At 47.1% G+C, this 20692-nt stretch overlaps 1 protein-coding gene across 3 annotated transcripts in view; it reads right to left on the reverse strand.

Annotated features, from left to right (window-relative positions):
* Positions 1–2053: 2053 nt before the first annotated feature.
* Positions 2054–20692, reverse strand: part of CSNK1G1 (casein kinase 1 gamma 1) — a 307364-nt gene continuing 288725 nt past the window's right edge. The window contains exons 11-14 of one of the 3 annotated variants that reach the window (XM_026648214.2): positions 18540–18650; positions 9087–9193; positions 6264–6287; positions 2054–2432 (exon numbers count right to left, since the gene is read on the reverse strand). In XM_026648214.2, the coding sequence (XP_026503999.1) occupies positions 2378–2432; positions 6264–6287; positions 9087–9193; positions 18540–18650 (297 nt within the window). In that variant the 3' untranslated portion in view covers positions 2054–2377. The remainder of the gene's footprint in view (positions 2433–6263; positions 6288–9086; positions 9194–18539; positions 18651–20692) is intronic. The other 2 variants (XM_024213736.3, XM_024213737.3) reach the window with 2 other exon arrangements.

A 20692-nucleotide genomic window follows, 5' to 3' on the forward strand; every position in this document is an offset into this window, starting at 1 on the left:
GGGGCTGTCAGGGGGTGGGGAGTGGTTGGATGGGGCGTGGGAGTCCCAGGGGTCTGTCTGGGGGTGGGGGTGTGGATAAGGGTTGGAGCAGTCAGGGTACAGGTAGGAGGTAGAGTCCTAGGGGGCCAGTTAGGATGGGGGGAGGGTCTCAGGAGGGGGCAGTCAGGGGACAAGAGGCAGGGAGGCTTAGGTAGGGGGTGGAGTCCTGGGGGGCAGTTAGGGGCAGGGGTCCCAGGAGGGTGCAGTCAGGGGACAAGGAGCAGGGGGAGGGTTGGGGGTTCTGAGGGGGGGGAAGTGGGAGGGGCAGGGGCGGGGCTAGGGCAGGATGGGGCGGGGCTCCTCCCGTCCTCTTTTTTGCTTGCTGGATTATGGTAACCCTAAGTTTCACTCTACAAATCCTAACCATTGAACTGCAGCAGAGGGCTCGCCTGCCTTCTTGCTGCTCTGCCTGAAGGGGGAGGGAGTCTCTGCCCACCCTTGAAACAAACACTCCTTCCCAGCACTCCCATCGCTTCCCTTTCAGTGCATGCCACTACACGCACTCAGAGGCAGCTGGAAGAGATGGTATATTAAAGCCTCCGTGCTCTGCCTCTGTAGAGAATTCAAGCCCTGGGGTGGGAGAGCCCTAGCTACACAACAACTACAGCCCCTGAAATGAGGGGTCTAATCCCATGCTGATGTAATATGCAAACAGGCAAAGCACGAGGAACCAATTCCTAGCCTCCACAAAAAAGCTTCTTTAGCTCTTGTAAACCTTTGCCACACCCACCCAGGAGTAACCGCAGCTGCCTCCTCAGAGCTCAGTAATCCCTACACTGGGATATGAGAGTTCATGTGCAAAGGGCCCTAAGCCCTTTGCTAAATAATGGTTTGGCTCAAGAATGGTGTGTTAAAAAGACCTTAGCTCCCACTACAGGGAGAACTCCATGGTGTGTGCTCCAGGCCCCACAGACAGAGCTCTGTGCCTGCACTCAGGCCTAGGCAGCTTGCACAGCGCACCTGAAGCCTACACAAGGTCTTATCTGAGTAGCCTATCTGGCCACCTGCAGATGCAGTCACTGTAAGGCAGTTACGTGTCCACTCCTTGCTGGGGTAGCTTTGCGCTCTCTAACATTTCCATTGTAGAGCATTCAGTAAATTGAAAGAAAGGTGCTTACTCCATAATCAACCTCCTAGAAACCATCTGAGAAGGTTAGAAGGCCACCCTGCCATACAAAATATCTACAGTTTGGGAAACATCAGGTTTCCAGTTATGTAATCCATATCTGCTTGTCTACCCAGAGAAAACTCCTCCAGCTCAGCAAGGCTGATGCCTCTCCCTGCTCCCTCTCCCTGCTCCAACAGAAAGCTAGTGCCTTCCAACTCCAGGCTGGTTATGTCAGGCACCAAGTAGGAAACCATGGTAGGGACATTCACTGGCAGCTACAAAGGGTGATTCAAAATTCAAGTAGGTTTCTCTCAGCGCATGACCAACAATGGGTGATAGGAACCCCAGACTAGCTTTAGGGTTTTCTGGATGTTGCAAGCAAACCCTCTGTTGAGGACATTCTTTGCACCCCTCCACATTCCAAGCTGAATGTCTGTCTGTGCTGGCATCACTTGTCCATGCGAAAATCTACAGACACAATATGCATCTGCAATGCTAAAAAATAATAAAAAGTGCAACAATGTCAGTTTCTTTAAAACAATCCGCACTGCTCTGTTACCAGTTGGAGAAGGGAGCGAACAAGGAAGCCAGAGAACCCAAGGGACTGGAACAGTAGATTGCAAGTCTCACGCTACAGTATAACTGTTCCCAAGGAACCTAGGAGCGAGCCTGTGTCCCACTGCTGTACCTGGCCAGGCTGGCAGTACAGGCTGACGCTGAAAGGGACTTTGGGGAGAAATTGCCTCATAACCACCAGGCCCTTCTCCTACATGTCTTTCCTGCCCAGACAACCACCTATCACCCTCCCCTTAGCCAAAGAAGCCTACCAGGGGTATTTCCATTGGGGAGGGAGGAGGATGGATGGGTGGGCAGAGAGAGTGTGAGGGGGAGTAAAGTGAGCAGGAAACAAAGCATAGTTCTCAGGTTTGTGTGAATGATGCCTTCTGCCGTAAACAATGGGAAGGAGGGTCAGCCAGCCAGCCCACCTGCCCACTGGGCAACCAAGGCCTAAGCCAGCTGCAGTCCTGATCCCAAAAAGAGCTTCAGGCTTGGAGTGAATGAGTAGACCATGGAGCAGATCCACCCCAGAGCGGTTTGTTTTGGAACAATTTTCTTCTCTTTTTGGTTTAAAATGTCACTTGTTTCTCCTCCCCCTAGAGAGAAGCTCCTTTCAGTAAGACATGGCAGGAGCTGCAGGTGGTGTTCCCACAAGTCTCCAGGAGGCACCGGTCATTTGTGACGCTGGGCAGTCTTCTTCCTTTTCCTCTTAAAGAAGCAGCAGCACCTGGAGCACAAAGAACACAGCAAGTCAGTAGAGTGGACTAGATCCTCCAGCAGCCCCCCCGGCCCCCCGCCTTCCATGAACTGCACAGGGTGGGCTTCTTCCCTTCATTCAGAGTACATGCAATGAGATCTCAACATGTCCAGCACTAAGGACAAAACAGACCTACCAATACCTCCTCCAATAGGAGGAAAGTCCACAAGGCCAACAGCAGACCAGTCTAGCCCACAATAGAAGGGGCAGCAGTATTGTGCTCAGACAAGGGCCAATGGATCACTATAAAGGCAGGTAGCCAGGTGCTTTCACATACTGGGATTTGCTCTTATGGAAGAGGGGGTTCAACTGATCATTATTATTTATGTTTTGCTGATGCCCAAAGGCCATGCTCAGGATCAGGAACTGGCTGTGCCAGATGCTGTATGAAGCCAAGGTCCCTGCCCCAAGGAGCTTAATTGGGAACAAGGAAATAAGGCACAACAATAGCCAATATGAGAGGCAGATGAAGTCTTGCAGCAGAACAGGGATCTCCAGTTGCTGGGAGTGAAGGAAACAGGTGAGATACACTAACAGGCTGTTTCCCTCTGCCCAAAACTACTAATCAACTGTGCCCTAAAAGGTGCTGGAATGGTTTGAGTCAGGCCTGACTAAATATTTCCAATCACATGATGTGCTGTGTTTCTAAACTGCTCATGGTAAGCTGAAAAGGACTAGTTCTGAAAAGGTCTGACTGGGGGCCAGCTTCCTTTACTGAACCCTTGACTGATGGTAAGTAATCAGAGTTTCAGTTTAAAGACCAATAGTTTAATCTACAAACATACAACCCCTACTTCTTCCCTGATCTGGGGCAGGGAAGGCTATCAGTGCACAGTGAACAGGGAGGCAAAAAGATAGCATAATGGAGATCGAGGTGGTGTGAAATAAACACTCTTCAAAGCTGATCCTTGAAAGATGGAGGTTTTGTTTGTGGGGTATACTAAAATGAGTCACCCACTCTGTCAGCTCCAGCTGGTTCTTCAGGAATTACTTGGCATTGAGGCTAGGTCTACACTACCCGCCTGAATCGGCGGGTAGAAATCGACCTCGATTTTGCCACTGTCCCTACAGCGGGGTAAGTTGGCTGCGATACGTCGAACTCAGCTACGCTATTCGCGTAGCTGAATTTGCGTATCTTAAATCGACCCCCCCCCGTAGTGAAGACGTACCCTTAAAGACAACTCTGTATTCAGGTTCTAGTGTCAGGAACATCTGCATGGAAAGATCTTTGTACTTTGCAAGTTCATCTGCTCCTGTGCTGCTTATCCTCTTCCCCATGACATCACAACCATTTCCTCAGTGACCAGTTGTGATATTAGGGTTATGGCCTTTGAGGAGGGAGGAGAAGAATAAGGAGCAGGTGGAGAGGTATGCAAAAGTCCTGTTTTCATGCAAGTACCTCTAACAAGTACACAGGAGCAAAGACATTGAGAAGCTATGCCACAGAACGCAGCAGCATCTGCAGGCAGACTCATTTTCTATTGGGTCAGTGGCGGCTCTAAACAAGCTTTTAATATGGGTATTTAGCTGAGAGCTGAAATATACACTACTGCCCCTGAGGAGTGCATGCCCTCTCCTGTCTCACCCCAATTACAGGTGATTGAAAATGAGGATAACTACTTAATCTCCTTAGTAAGCACATTTACTGCTAGTGAGAGGTGCTAGACTGGCAGCCCGGGAGAGCGATACCCTCTATATAGCCATGAGCAGATACAGAGATGGCAACAAGAAGGCAAGTGTACATACACCATGCCCACCTGTGTGTCTCAGCCCTAGCCAGCAGCAATCACCTCTAAGGGTGATGGGCAGTTCAGTCTCCATGGCTTATCCTTAGCTTCCCTCCAGAGATTTCCTACGGGAAGGTTAGTTATGGAGGTGGGGGTGTTGAACATGTGACATGAATATCCTGTCACTAGCAAATGGATGATTTCATATAGGCCCTGGATAGCCATTAGATGGTAATGACTTTGGTCACTACCACCCTAAGCTGGTTTTGAATGAGAGACCTAGAGGTTTATAAGTTGGAAGGCCAGAAGGGACATCTCATTTGATCTCCTGCATAACACAGGGTAGAGAATTTCCACCAATGTCCTGAGCCACCCATATGCCCTCACTCATTTTAACTACCCAGTACCACTCTGTTTTCCTCCCACAGTAACCACCTTCCTTCAGGACTCAGGGACCAGTAAAAGGAGAAGGGAACTGTCATGGGGAGAAACAGGACAGGAGTACGTTTGAGGGATTACCAAACACACGTATCTGATCAGGGAAGGAGAACCAGGTCCAAGATTCACTCACTGCCCCAGATTTCAAGGGCCTGACTGATTTCTAGCTGCTCTTTTTAGCCATCTCTTTCCCTGGCAATTCCTTTGCTCTCTTTTGGCCCCCGTTGCTCAGACAGAGGGCCCCGTTGCTCAGTTTGGAAGGGTTCAGGAAAGGAAGTCCTGAGAGTTGTTAACACAGGCAGAGGCAGAAACGACAAAATAAAAAAGAGTAAGACAGGCTGACAATTATACAGAATGTGACCTTTGTGCGTGCAGACAATGTCTAAGAACAGCCCCAGAGCACGACACACAGAGAAGCCAAAGAGATGCCAGAGATACTGGAGGCAGTGCCAGTGGAGAGGAGGGCAGAGAAGGACCAGTCTGCCACCATGCAGGGACATTCTTCACCACACATGGGGCCGTGAGGTTTAAACTCCCTATATTCTACTGCTGTGTCTGTTGCTGAACATGGGCTCCCTCAAAATCCACTGTGAGGCAAGATGAACGAGTGGACTGCGAGTCTGGAACTCCTGGATTTTATCCTTGGCTGTGCCACTGATCTTCTATATTATCTAAGACAACTCACTTCACTTCTGCGCCTCAATTTTCCCATCTGTAAAACCAGGGGGTCATGTCCCCCTCAAAGGGGTGTCCTGAGGATTAAAGTTTAGCTAGTGCTCGGAAAGCACTCCATACTATAAAAGTGCTGAGTGTTACTATTTAGGGTCCCCACTGGAACTCAAGGATAATGGTGATAAAGGGGAAGAGCATAACACCAACAGCAGGCTCAGAAAGCAGCTACTCCAGCCTGTGTGCCCTTTTAGATGAAAACCCTGGTTTTTCTCCCCAGTCCTTGAGCTGCAGAAACTTTCTTGAAGGCAACCACCTACTCCCCACCAACCTGGAGCAAGATCAGGGGTTCTCAGCCTGTGGGCCATGATCACCCTGCCCTTCCCAGATTGCCAAATGAGAGGAAGGTCCCAGCTAGGAGACAGGAGGTCCCAATATGGAAGAGGTTGAGGACCATGGCTCTCGACCACCGCATCTGTTGATGGGAACCCTGCCCTGCTCACTTTCATATAAGCAAGTCTTCCATGGAAGGAGCCACAAGCACACAGCTCCCAGGAGACTGGCATGGTGTACACAGCTTTCCATGCAGAACCATCTGTTGTGAGGAATTCCCATGAGAGATTTTTCAGCCTGGTCCGGACTCTGCCCAACTCCTTTAGACATTATCTGCTCATACACTTGCATGTTTGGTGAATACATTAAGCTGAACAGATAAAGGATGAGAATTCTTTTTAGCTTTCAATGGAACAGTCCAAATATTAGTTCAATTGGTTGGCCTACTGCGGCCTCCTCTCACACACACACGCCCATCCTGCATGTGTTCCCCACCCTTGTATTTGCAGTAACTGCACTGGGTTGGATTTCTAACTTGTGCAGCTATTAGACAGTTTTGGTTAGTTTGATTTTGCCAATCCCAGTCTAGTCTGGTCCGCTCCCCCTTGCCCGGGGACTGGAGAGAGGGACTCACCACAAGTTGAGCATTTTCAGGCAGCTACAGAGTGTGTAGAGAGAAAAACACAGAAAGGAAGAAAGAGCAATTAGTTCACAGAGGTGGGATGAAAGCATGTCACTGCGAGGCATGCAAACATGCAGTGCAGATTGGCAGACACATATGCCTTGCCCACCCACCCTCTCTATTCCCTATTCCACCTGAGGCCTCACTGCTCATTGCAAGAGATACCCTGACAAGTCACTGCTGAGAAGTAGGATGTGTTTTCACTGTCCTGTGGCCTGGGACAAACATACCAGGACATCAGAGTGTCAACAAGGAGTATGCCATCAGGGAAGTCTGTGGCTGGCCCACCAGGAAGGGGATCCAAACCACAGACAGTCAGACAAGGGCTGTGTGCAGGTGGCTTATGGCATGGATGAGAGGACATGTTGACCACAGCCGCTGGGGAGGGGGAGCCCCTTCATTCACTTACACCACCAGCACAAGCGGAGTCTGCAGCATTTGCCCTGGCTCTCCCTGCCTGCCTACAGATGCAGGGAGGTGAGACACTGCTCCACTTTTCCCAGCACACTACCTCAAAAACTGGCAGGGAGCCAGGCAATCCAGCTAGCCCTGGCCCTCCCTCTGAGTGGCCCACCTTACTACAGAGCAGTAGCACTAGGCCAACTGGGAGCACATTTCTGGTTGCCTGTGTCCACAAGACCTCCAGCCTCCTGACGTATTCAGATAACTGAAGGGAAGACAAGTTTGGACTTGTGTGACAGAGACAACTTGCAGGGAAAGATGAGGGGACATCTCGCTTATTAACAGGAACCCAGTAGTCTACACAGGGTAATCATGACTAGATCAGCCAGTACAAGACAGTCCCCACTGGAATGCCACATGATCACCAAAAAGAGACTCAAAACACAAACCTGGGGACTGCAAAGGGGAAACTGACTCCTAACTGTTGTCCCTCCTCACAATAAAGCAAATAAGTGCTGATGCCAAGACAGGCTAATAGGATATATTGATTATTTGTACTGTGGTGGCACCGAGGAGCCCCAGTGATGGCCCAGGCCCCCGCTGTGCTAGGTGCTGTACAGACACAGAACAAAAAGACAGTCCCTGCCCCAAAGGGACTCTTGCTGATCCTTTCTTACAGCTGGCCATAAGTTGGGGTGGGGCCCAAACTGTGCACAGCTGAGGGCTGTGTTGGCAAATCATCAGGAGGCTGAAGGCCAGATCTATGGAATTTGCATAACTGGACTGCAGCCACTGTGCTCTACTAGAGGTGCAGCCCACGGACTACACGTCCCAGCAAGCAATGCAGCATAGTCATTCCGATCAAGACAGCTAGGACCTGTAGTCCCTATTGGCTGCACTGTCCATACTGGGCAGTGGCCAACACCGCAAGCTGCCCTTTTGTAGGTGCCCAGCTTACAGGATGCACAGAGCCCTTCAGCTCTTGCATCCCCTGGCTGGGAAGGGAACACAGAGATGTTACTAGGGCTCCTCACTGCAAGATGATTATTGTAGCTCACTACCCACATGGGTCAATGGTGAGATGGGCACTGTGGAAGTGATTTCCAAGGGGCACAGGAATGGATGATGACAAAGAGCCACTCTCAGGGGTGAGACTGGTGCTCAGTGTTGAAGCCAGCTTGACAGATACTTTGCACCTCAAGCCTTTCTGACCCAGGACTGGCAGTTTCTTATCCTCCTTCAATCCATTTCCAGCAAAAGACTCCCCCCACCCCAAAAAAGGCCAAGAAACACAATGCCTGCCAAGCAATAAGAATTCCACTGAGCCACATTGTGGCCCAGATCAGAGATGACCTGTGCCTGCCAGTAGTGAGAGGCAGAGTGAGGGCAGTGTTACTGAGCATGCTCAGTACATGCCAAGCAGCAAATCTAGGGGGCATGTGACCCTGCATGTTCCCCCCCTACCCCCCCCCCGTCACCTCTGGCCCAGATCATGGAGCAATTCCCGGCACATGAGCCAGTTCAAAGGCAGCCTTCGAGCCATTCAGCCCTCTATGGGGGAAGTCAATTTTGTCATGCCATGACTGAGCCTTCAACCCCCTGCCAGTGACTCAGCGGGGTTCAAAGCCCTTCCTGGTTCAGAGGAGGGGGCAGGAGCTGGGCTGCTGCTCATGTGGACAGCAGGCTCCAGTCCTAGCTCCTGTTTAACAAAGATCATGCAAAGTGCCACCCAGTGGTGCCGGAGGGCAGCACACATGCAAGAGAAGCACAATGGCCAAGACAGCAATTCCCGGCCCCTGCCCCATTTCCTGACAAGCTATGGATGGAACATCCTGCTACCCCACGCTGGCAGCTCGAAGGGAGATTTAGTAGCCTCACCAGCAGAAGGGCTATTTACAGTTTCAGCCTCTTTCAGCACCTACTGGACTGGATCAGGGAAGATTCATGGCAAAAGCCCTGCAAGGGCTATTTTCAGACCACTCTGCCTACATGGCCCCTAGCTCTCACAGGTAGGAATACAATGTTGCTAGATTGACAATTCCTTCACTGACCCAGGGCTGTGCACACAGCAGGAGCAGAGGAGACACCTCCAGATCAGAGAAGATGCACCAGGAGTCACACATTCCATTTTCCAATTATTGTTTACCATCATCTCGTTTGCAACGCATGCTCTGGCCAAAAGTTTCATTCTCCAGGCATCACAGAGAAAAGAGGCAGCAGCAACACTGAGGTACCATGCAAAAAGCAGCGATATTCAAGGAAAAGTTATGGATACAAGCATCAAATATTTAAACAGGTAAAAATCTCACTCCTTTCAAATACAGAGGATTTAAAACCACATCAGTGAAGAGCCTATTTGTAAAGCAAACATACTTAGCTTCCTCCACCACTTCCACCTCGGCCTGTGCTGTGATTGGTGCATTGGAGTGTGCCCCTGTTGGGTCGTCAACATTTAGTTCTCCATTGGTCGAACTGACCACCTGAAACACAAAACAAAAGCAGCTAGGAATGAAGTCTCTTGGCTGGGTTAGTCAGCAGCTCACAATTGAGTGATAGGCTTGTCCTGACAATGGATGCTGTAGGAAGAACATGTAAAACCTACAGCATGAGTACAAGGCACTTTCTACTGTTGATGCCTTCCTCCTGGCCACGGTACACCCTCCTAGAAGTCTGTAGAATTCAATGAGACTTCCCACAACAGTGATTGAGTGCCAAAGTAGGCCTGTTCTCTACAATACGTTCTCCACCGTGCTTGTTTTAATGGATCAAATGATGGGACTTCCACCACTTCCTTTGGGAGGCCGTGCCACAATCTGTCTCTTATATTCAAACTAATTTTTCTTCGTTTCATCCCATGACTCCTACTTCCACCCTTGTAACATCTGGTTATATGGGACATTTCTGCTGAATATTTTCCTCCAACACTTTTACAGCAGATTTTTCTAAAGTCACCAACGTCTGAGTCCCAAGCTTTTGACTCCCAGCAGCTGGGAAACAGCTGAAGAGCTCAACACAAAATAGGTCTAAGTGTTTTGACACTAGGTAACAAGATAACTTGTGGAGGCAAAATGGATTCCTTAGCACTTGGATACCAAACTGATAGAGGCACCACCTGAATATGGTCCACTAGTAGCCTGAGTGTCAGTAACTCCTCCGCCCTAGTCACTGCCACTGATGGCAGAGGAACTGATTTGGGAACATACTCTACCTCATTTTCCTCAAAGAAGTGAATTATTTTGCTTAAAATAATTTTCTTGTGGCAAGGTGTGCACTTGAACCCTAATTTCCATTTCCCTCAATATAATTCACATCATAGGCTGCTCAACAATTCTCACCATTGGTGGTTTTAAAGCACCCAGTTCTCCAGCTCCTAAGAGTCCGAGATACTGTAGCCAGGCGAAGAAGGAGGAGGTTCTGAGAAACTCAGTCACCATACTACAGCAACTGCAACTATGATGACAATGACTATGGAACAGGTTCACTGAAGACCAGACTGTAGCTACTCTGGTTGGCCTTCCACACTCATCTGGAAAGCACCAGGGACTCTTGAGTACTACTGAAAACCTTTACAACTGCAGATTCTTGAAGTGACTGCACATCCTGGCCAAGTGGTGAATGATGTATGGTTGCTCCCACTCCTATTACCCTGTTAGAAGGCAAAGACAAAGTACCATGCATATCACTTGCTATTATCCCACATTTAGGAAGAGTTAGAGACTGAAGTTGTAATGGTGATAACTAAGTCTGGGAAGCAGTATGGCCTACGCTGCTGTCAGATGTCAGGACTCATGGTGTTACCAGGTACTCCCTGTTGGGCTAGGATGACCTGAGCACCAGAAATACTGGAGCGGGGGAGAGGGAAGCCAAAGTTGTAGCAGTTCTTAAAGGTGGCTTGGTATTTATTTTATCCATATAGATACCCATTTCCCTGTAAGTTCTCCATGTTGTGTGTGCCCCAAGTGTCCTTTTTCTCTCTGGGAAACGTTTATAGGGTGGCTGGCCCCACCCAGCCTGTGCCCAAACACTTCCAAATTCAGTACCTTTCCCAAGTGTTGCTTCTCCTCAGCTGTTGACCCTGGTGCTGTTTACACCTTCGCTAGTGTTGCCTCTTCTGCTGCTACTCTGCAATGAGCTGATTTATGTAGGGCCTCAGCCCCCCCGTGCCCCGGAAGATTTTGCTAAGGTTAACCCTTTACCCCCAATCGGGGATATTGCAGATTATGTATTCCTTATGCCACCTGATCTTAAACCAAACTTTGCACCCTTATCTGTACGTTATTCCCTGATAACCAGAAACTTCTATGCTCAAACTCTGTTCACTTTTTTTTTTTTTTTTTTAACATCTTAATAAAATTTTTAATGTTAATTGAAGTCAGCAGGGCCATCCCCTAGTTGTAATTTCTAGGGGCATGTCTACACGACAAACTTTTGCTGATGCAAGCGACATTGACATAAAGCCACCACAGTTAGCAAGTTAGCATCTTGCTTGTGCAGGTGCATACTTGGCACTTGCGTTGTCACCGCACGTATTCACCAGGAGTGCTTGTGTCAAAGCACAGTGCGGTGTACCATGCAATGCAGCATCCCACTGGGCAACTTGCCACCTTTCAGTGCACTGTCTTTTTTTTTGGAAGTTTTGGCAATGCATGGTGGGCCAGAAATGAGTTGCGCAGCAGTGACTGGGAGCAAGGGGGTCAAGTTCTCATCATGCAACTTTCTCCACCCCAAAATGTCACCTCTATCCCATAATTTTTGCACCTATTTTGAAAATCCCATGAACTCATGCGTGACTCATCACTGACTGCCATCTGTGAGAGAAGCATGCAGCTTGCACAACTCTGTACTTTTGCCATGAGTGTTGCAAGCACAGGACATACTGATCCTTCAGTATTTGCAGGCGCAAGAAGAGCCACGGGAAACATGATGATTTCCTGGAGGTCAGATTGCTGTGGGACATAGTGAGAACCAATTCAAGATTGTTGGTGGTGCTCAAGGAGCAGCTGCAAACAGTGGAATACCACTTCTGGGCCCAAGAACTGGGCACTGGCTGGTGGAATCACATGTAACGTAGGCTTGGGATGATGGCTGCAGAACTCTCAGATGTGCAAGGATCTACGTGCCAAACCCGCCCCACCCCTGCAGCACAGAGACACCGAAATGAGAGCTGCACTGACAGTGGAGAAGTGAGTGATGATGGCACTGTGGAAACCTGCCACGGTGGAGTTGGAAAAGCCACTGTAGGGCCATTTTCATGCAAATGTGCAAGCCCATTAATCATCTCCTGTTATCATAGAAATGTAGAACTGGAAGGGAGCTTGAAAGGTCATCGAGTTCAGACCCTTGCCTTCACAGCAGGACCAAGTACTGTCCCTGAGAGATTATTTTGCCCCAGATCCCTAAATGGCCCCCTCAAGGATTGAACTCACAACCCTAGGTTTAGAAGGCCAATGCTCAAACCACTGAGCTATCCCCCTGGCTCATGAAGCTGTACACTAGCCACTTGGACAGCACCATGGAAAGATTCAACTATTGGCTCAGCAGGTGCCGAATGACAGTTGAATGCACTTTTGGTAGACTGAAAGGAGGATGGCATGGCTTACTCAAAAGACTGGATCTCTGTGAGAAAAATATCCCACTGGCTATAGCTGCCTGTTGTGTCCTGCACAATATCTGTGAGGCAAAGGGGAAAAGTTGCTGCTGGGGTAGAGGTGGAGCAGCTGTCTGCTGAGTTTGAATAGCCTAATGCAAGGGCTATCGTAACAGCTCAGTGTGCAGCTACATGGCTCAGGAAGGCTTTGAAAGAGCACTTTAACGGCAAGCCACAGTTGTGGTGGACTGTGCACTACCTAGGCCTGAAATTTGGGGCCTCTTAGGAATTGTGTGGTGCTTGGTGCACACCTATGAACAGAACACTGACAAAGCACTGATTACTGCTGTGATGCTTGCTGTACATTTATGATTATTACGCTGTGTTTGTCACTGACCCTGTGAGTTGTGTCACAGTGTAAAAGTAAGTGGACGCCTTTGATACCACCAGTCATTCTGCAACATATGTTGGGAACTAATAAAGATGAATTATTTTCCAAACAATAGAGTTTTATTGAGTAACCAACGCACTTCAAAACTTCTGTGCACGTTAAAAGCAAATTAATAAATTTAGTAAGATTTTAATGTAACAGAATTTAACGAAAGGAAAGGAACATTTGTGTCTATTTTGGTTACACACACATCATCCGTGGCTCTCACAGGTCAGTGTATGTGAAGCTTCGTTATCTTTACTGTCCCCTGATGTGCCATAGCAGGGGTAGGGATGTGGTCCCTGACGCCATGTGAAATATTGAAGGGGTATAGCGAGATACTATACTGGTGTTCTCCATGGACTGCCAAGGGAGGCAAGCCTGGGACTGTTGAAACTGTAGATTCACAGGCGCCTGGATTATCTGTGTTTGCAGCAGAAGCCCCATTATAAACTGGTGCAACTTTCTTTGACTCCCAGGCCTTTCTCCTGTCAGCTCTTTCTTTCTCCAGGCTGTCTGCAACATTCATCCTCCAGGTCCTCTGCTGACAGCCTAGTGCAGCACTGACTTGCAGGATCTTGCTGAATATGTCATCCGAGTCCTCTTCTTTCTCCTCCTTATCTGACTCAGGCATTCTGAAAGTGTGGAGGGGATTCCCTGAAGGCTGCAATGGCAGCAACTACAGATAAAACACAGAGGTTCCAAAAACAACGAGGAATCCTTGTGGCACCTTAGAGACTAACACATTTATTTGGGCATAAGCTTTTGTGGGCTAAAACCCACTTCATCAGATGCATGGAGTGAAAAACACAGAAAGCAGTATAAATATTACAGCACATGAAAAGATGAGAATTTCCTTACCAAGTGTGTGTGGGGGGGTCAGTGCTAATGAGGCTAATTCAATTAAGGTGGAAGTGGTCTATTCTCAACAGTTGACAATAAGGGGTGAATATCAAGGGAGGGAAAATTACTTTTGTAGTGCTAATGAGGCCAATGCAATCAAGGTGGATGTCACCCATTTCCAACAGTTCTAAAGTCACAACAAAAAGCGAAGGTTAAGATACAGAACTCCCTTCCTGTGCATGCCTGAAGTTTTAAACAAGACATGCTTATTGACACCTCTGCTTCGGAGTGCTTGTGCACAGCGCCACGCACAGATCCTACCATGGTGACTATGGCCTGCCAGGGGTAAGGGAAATGAGGAAGGAATTGCTTGGTTGCATGAAATGATGAACAACAGGACACTGGCACTGAATACTGGCACCTTTTCCACAGGTGGTGGTGATTTTAGCTGATATCACACTCCTGAGGGTAACAAAGGCACAGAGAACACAGCTGCTGCTGGCGTCCTGAAGCCGCCCCAGCCTGTGTACTGCTAGCCTGTGTATTGCAATGGTGTCTGCTGAAGTTATCGTTGACTGGTGTGGGAAACCGTCCTACCGTGGAGGAAGAAATAAGGCTGCCATCCCTAGAAAACTGCTGGAGAGGATTGCAGAGGACCTCCATGAAAGTTTCAGTGAAATCTCTTAGGAGGATTCAAGGGACATCACTAGATACATAAACTGCACTGCATGGTCCCCTGCCTAACTGTACAAAGGAATGAAAAGCAGATAACGGTACCCGGCTTAATTGTTTTGTTGCCTCTTCTAGTACCAGTAAATTAATGAAAAGTTGATAGCTGTGTCCTACTAAGTTGGGGGTTCCAGCAGAGTAATGGGAAATAAATTTACACACTTTTCCTTTCCCTTCATCGGGCTCGCCCCTGCTTGACTGCCAGGACTGGCCTGACTGCAGTGGAGTCAGAAACAGGTCTTGGGTCACAGCATAACTAGACCCCTCAGCCGCATGTCCCCCATCCTCCTCCTTCTTGTCCTCGCTGTTCACGTCAGGGGCCTGTGACTCGGGCTCCTCAGAAGTATCCATGGTGGCGTGTGGGGTGGCGGTGGGGTTTCTGTCAAGTATGGCGTTATATTCTTCGTAAATGTGGCAGGTCTGTGCTTCGCTCTGGATCAAAGGCCTCCCTGACCTTCTGGTATGCCTGCCACTGCTCCTTTGCTTTCACATGGCACTGCTGCTGACCCCTGTTATATTCCTTCTCCTGTATTCCTCGTGCAATCTGCTCAGAGATGTCCATGTTTCTACAGCTGGTCCATAGCTGTGCTTGCACAGCCTCTTCTCCCCACAGACCCAGGAGATCCAATATCTCCTCTCTACTTCAAACCAGAGCATGTCTGGAGAATGTAGCCAGCATGGTCAGCTGGGCAGTTGAACACAAAAGTGGAGAGCTGCTAGATGTGCTTGCCAAGCTGGACAATCAGGAAAAGGCATTTTAAAAATCTGCAGGGCTTTAAAGGGTGGGGCTGGGGGCTTCCTGATCTCCGTGACTCCTGGGCAGTGAAGTTCACAATTGTGCCCAGAGTAGTCAGTGCCGGACATTGTGGAACAGCTGCTAGAGGACTTTTAGGGTCGACCCAGATAATGCAGCATCTACATTCAAGCTACATCAACCTCAATAAGTCAACTATGGCTCAACGCTGCTTAGAGAGGTGGTGTTACTATGTCGGCGTAAAGGGAAGCCTATATTGGTGAGAGACAAATTTAAGTGTCAACTAGGTTGATGCAAGGCAGCTTACGTCAACCTAACTTTATAGCATAGACCAGGCCTAGGGCCTTTCCATTAAGCCTAACTTCTCAATGGGCTTGGGTTCTCTCTTCATTTTTTACCCAGTAACAATTTACGATGTCACAGATGGCAAATTCCTTTCAGAAAAAACAGCTACTGTTCAAAAACTGACCCCTAGAAGACCCAGAGATAGCCAGGCATCAGTTGAGGAACTCTTTAGGTGGCCATGATACAGGAATGAGACTAGCTGCTTCCATAAATGATGCTTATGGGCACAGCGGAGCAGCTCTGATTTCCACTAACAGGTTGAATGTAGAATCACAGGGTTAGAAGGGATCGCAAGGGTCATCTAGTCTAACCCCCGGAAAGATGCAGGATTTGTTGAGTCGAAATCATCCACAACACATGGCTATCCAGCCTACTTTTGAAAACCTCCAGCGAAGGAGCTTCCATAATCTCCCAAGGCGGTCTGTTCCATTGTCCTACTGTTCTTACAATTAGGAAGTTTGTCCTGAGATTTAATTGAAATCAAGTAGAGATTTAAGGGTTTGCCACATGATGGAGGAAGTCTCTGCAGAGATTTAGAGGCTGCAGTGACTAAGGGGTTGCCTACACAGGGAAACTTACTGGCATAACTATATTGGTACAATTATACCAGTATAGCTATACTGGTATAATGCCTCCTGTGGACACACTTATTTCAGAATAAAAGTGCCTTTTTTCAGTTTAGCTTATATCACTTTCACAGATAAACTAAACTGGAAAATGGCACTTTTATTCTGAAATAAGAGTGTCCACCCAGGGTATACCATCGGTATAGCTGTAGTGGTATAATATGTGTCTATAAATTTTCCTTGTTTAGACAAATGCTGAGTCAATGTAGAACAGAGTCACAGATATCCTGCAGACACAAATTCCTCATCCCAGTTTTCAATGTCTCAGGTGCCCAGAGAATTCTCTATGTGAAAAGACCCACTAACATGCTGGACTATAAAAAAAACACAAGAGTCCCTTGAATCTAGCCAACTATCAGCAGCAAAGATTTATACCTCAGCAAGAACTGGTATTAAAGTTGCATGCAGTCTTTCCACACAGAAGTTCTTGGGAGGCTTGAAAGTTTCTAGATCTCTTAGTGCGCACCTATAAAGGGGGCTTGTAAGCATGCCATATAGTGTAAGAGTCACCTCATGGCCAGTCTGGCTAGGACCTGCACATGGAGAACAGTACCATCCCACCCAGGAGGAGACTCCCATAAGCAATGATTAATTTACTGGTGATGTTACTCTCTCAGTAGAGTCTGTAGTTTGCACTTTCAATTGGGATTCTACAGAGTTCTGAGAGCTCTATGAAATGACTTCACCTCAATCATTCTTCAGCCAGTCAGAGACCTTATGTGCTATTTTGGCTGGTAAGAAGCAACACCTTTAAAGTACCTCCTGAAGGAGGATGCAAAGGATTCCGTATGGCATAATCATAACCGTGTGTGTAGAAGAAATGTATTTGGCTTTTGCTAAGTGTTTACTCTGTGGTGCACATAGTACCTACCTAGAAGGAAGGAGGGAGAAAAACAGTATGCAGATCCACAGACCAGCAGATCAATCCTTTATGACTGAATATTCAAATAGCACTTTTGTAAAACACCCTCCCTATATCAGAGTGAATTAAAAACAAACTAGTTCACTGTGCGATGTGTATAATGCTTCTGAATAATTTTCAAAAAGTAACAGGGCTCAATTCCTCAAAGGCTCAGACCTCTCTCACTCCCTCCAGTTCTGGCACACACTATGGAAGAAATCTCACATTCACTTCTACACATCAGTTCCTCGCTGTTACTAGTGTAATAAAGCTACTCTTAGCTAGGCTGGAAGGCAGTAAGAGACAGCTGATTTATGAAAAAGAAAACTCTTTTCAGCTGATTTGGAACTAAGGAGTTGTGCATAATGTTAACCTTTATAGTGTTTACTACTGTTACTCATTCCACCTTCATTACCACTATTACGTCGCTTGTTACATCCTATCTCTGAAACAGCCAGGGCTCCTGCCCCATAGAGCTTACACTTAGCACAACTGGGCCCCAACCCTGACTGAGACCTTAGGCTGCTTCTCAAATACAAACAAACAATTATGAGGTAATACATTGGGGAGCTGGAGAAATACAATGTCAACAGAACCTCAATGTAGCATCAATGCCATTAGTGACAGCATTTTAATGTGCTTCTCTCATCAATCTGAGGGGAAAAGTAACTGTACCTCTTCCTCCCACTAGCCATTCTACAGTGCATCACTACACTCAACCCAGTGATGCCCCCCCTGGATATATCTCATAAGATGCATTCAACCATCTGCTCACACACAGGGTACATCTATACTTACCTCCGGGTTCGGCGGTAAGCAATCGATCTTCTGGGATCGATCCCGGAAGTGCTCGCCGTCGACGCCGGTACTCCTGCTCCGTGAGAGGAGTAGGCGGAGTCGACGGGGGAGCCTGCCTGCCGCGTGTGGACCTTTGGTAAGTACCTTTAAGTTCGAACTAAGGTACTTCGACTTCAGCTACGTTATTCACGTAGCTGAAGTTGCGTATCTTAGTTCGAACTGGGGGGTTAGTGTGGACCAGCCCTCAGTCTACATATAAAAACTGAACTAGAAGAGCAGTAACTTTTTCCTAGCACTTTTGTGCTTGTATGCAACAACCCACTTAGGTTTATGTCAATTGTCAGTAACACATCAAATTGTCTTATAGCTTAATTACATCATTTTGGAGGATTGTATAGTCAGTACACAATCCCATTCCGTATTCTCTCCGCTAGTTACAAGTGTAAACAGGAATAGTATTTCTTCATATACTAAACTGTGGTTAACCGTTTATCTGACAATCAAGTTTTGGTAGATCACTCCATATATCTTATTTTAAATAATTCCTGGTAGAAAGATATTGCAGGGACTGTAGCAGTAAGCGCAGTTGACCAGTCATTGGTCCTCTTGGGTGTCATGAGACTATAGTTTAAGCATTAAGCTACTGCAGGACAGGGCTTGTCTGCTTTGTGAAGAGCACCCAAAAAGCACAGTTGCTTCTGAATGCACACAGTTCTCCTGATCACAGGAATATTGTAGCTGAGATTAATGAGGCTTCAGGAATTTTAAGCAGATTCTGATGGCAAAGCTGTGCAGGTCAGGAAGAGGTAATACCTGTACTGATCCCCCATGACGGTCTGCAGCCAAGTGAGATGTCAGGTACGAGGTATTTGTCTGCCGGCTTGGTTGGATCTCCCACTCTCCTCGGCGGTCTGATGACGCCGTCTGCTCAGGCATTCAGAAGCATGACAGCAAGAGATGGAAGGAAAGATAAAGGTGAGCCAAGGTAAAGCAATGAGAATATAACAGTTAGTGGGGTTAGTTCACTGAAAAAAGCAAGGCATTTAAAGAACATTTAGGTTGGTTAAAAGTTCATTTTACCAAACACATTGCACATTTGAGAGCAGTAAATGCTGGAGAGGATTCATTCAACCGAGCAAATGGTGAAATGAATTTTCAGAAAACATCTGAGCTACTTCAGTATGGGTTCTGTTTAGATATTTTGACAAAGGAATTTACAAACTAGTGAATGGAACTGTAATATATTTTTAACTAGGCCTGTCAGGACACAGATGCTAGATCTTATCTGCAGTGGGGTCAGACACACAAATCCAGCCTCCACTGGACATAGGGCTTTTGAGTCCAGGAGCCCAAACTGCAAGGTGTCTGATGAGAAGCATGTTTATTATACCAGGAGCTGGTTTCAAAACACACCCAGTAATGCAGAAAGAAATGTGCTCAAAAGTTTTCACACCTACTTTGCAAGTGTGAGTTTCGCCTGAAAACAAGCCCCAGTAAATCAGAAGTTGTAATAATGTTCTCTTCTTCCAAATGGAAACAAGAGTACTAAACTAGTAAAAGAGGTCAAAGCCATTGCTTTCAGCTACCATTACTTAGCTGGAAAGTTTTGTAGGCTATGGCTACACTATGAGGTTTTTAGTGACACGGCTGTGCCGCTACAGCCATGCCGCTAAAAGGCACACAGTGTAGCTACTGTTTGTCGGCAGGTGAGAGCTCTTCTGCCGATAGAAAACTTCCACCCCCCACGAGGGGCAAGAGAGTGCTCTTGCAGACAAAGTGCTGTTCACACTGGCACTTTTCATCTGTAAAACTTTTGTCGTTCGGGGGTGTGTTTTTTTAACACCCCCAAACGACAAAAGTTTTGCCGACAAAGTGCCAGTGTAGACAAACCCTTAGCTACTCCTGAAACGTCAAGTATTAGCCACTGAAACAGAAGAAACAATGGCTTGCTACATAATGGTAATTCAGCTACCTGAACAATAGAGATGGAACATTCTCTAAACTGGAGAGACTAATTCAAATTCTTCTCCATGCTCTCAGGGCTTATCTACAGGAACATAATTTGTGGCAAGCTGGCTGTAAATTTACACTGCACTACTGTAGAGCATACTAAGTACCCATGTGGACACTACTGCTGGACACTAGAAGTTCCCTAGTGCACTTTAATCTACTCTCTTTCAAAGTGGTGTAGATCAAAGTGCACTAAGGAACTTCCAGTGCACAGCAGCTGGGGCCACATGGACACTTAGCATGCCGTATGCAAGCGTGGCCTTCATTTACATCCCAGCTTGCCATGAACTAAGTGTTCATTTAGACCAGTGGCTCTTAACCTTTCCAGACTACTGCACCCCTTTCAGGAGTTTGATTTGTCTTGCATACCCCCAAGTTACACCTCACTTAAAAACTACTTGCTTACAAAATCAGAAATCAAAATGCAAAAGTGCCACAGCACACTGTTACTGAAATATTGCTTGATTTATTTTATAATTATATGGTAAAATGAAAAAGTAACTGGAATATAAATGGTGTACTTACATTTCAGTGTATACTATAAACAAGTCATTGTCTGTATGAAATTGTAGTTTGTACTGACTTTGCTAGTGCTTGTTATGTAGCCTGTCGTAAAACTAGGCAAATATCTAGATGAGTTGATGTACCCCCTGGAAGACCTGTGTGTACTCCCAGGGGTATGTGTACCCCTGGTTGAGAACCACTGATTTAGACAAGCTCACAGCAGTAGACTACATGACAATAGTCAGCCAATGAAACATCCATTAGCTGCATTACTATCACCAAAAAACACACACACAGATCAGTGCTACTAGGGCAGAACACTTGGTATTCCTTTTATGAGTGTGTCATACCCCATAGGGCTGTTCAGAATTTATAGCCTTGAGCCTAATTTGTATTTGATTTGCACAAGTTATATGCAAAAAGAACAGGAGTACTTGTGGCACCTTAGAGAC

This window comes from Terrapene carolina, unplaced genomic scaffold (genome assembly GCF_002925995.2).
Source record: "Terrapene carolina triunguis isolate 2854851 unplaced genomic scaffold, T_m_triunguis-2.0 Scaffold67, whole genome shotgun sequence".
In the NCBI taxonomy this organism is placed as follows: Eukaryota; Metazoa; Chordata; order Testudines; family Emydidae; genus Terrapene; species Terrapene triunguis.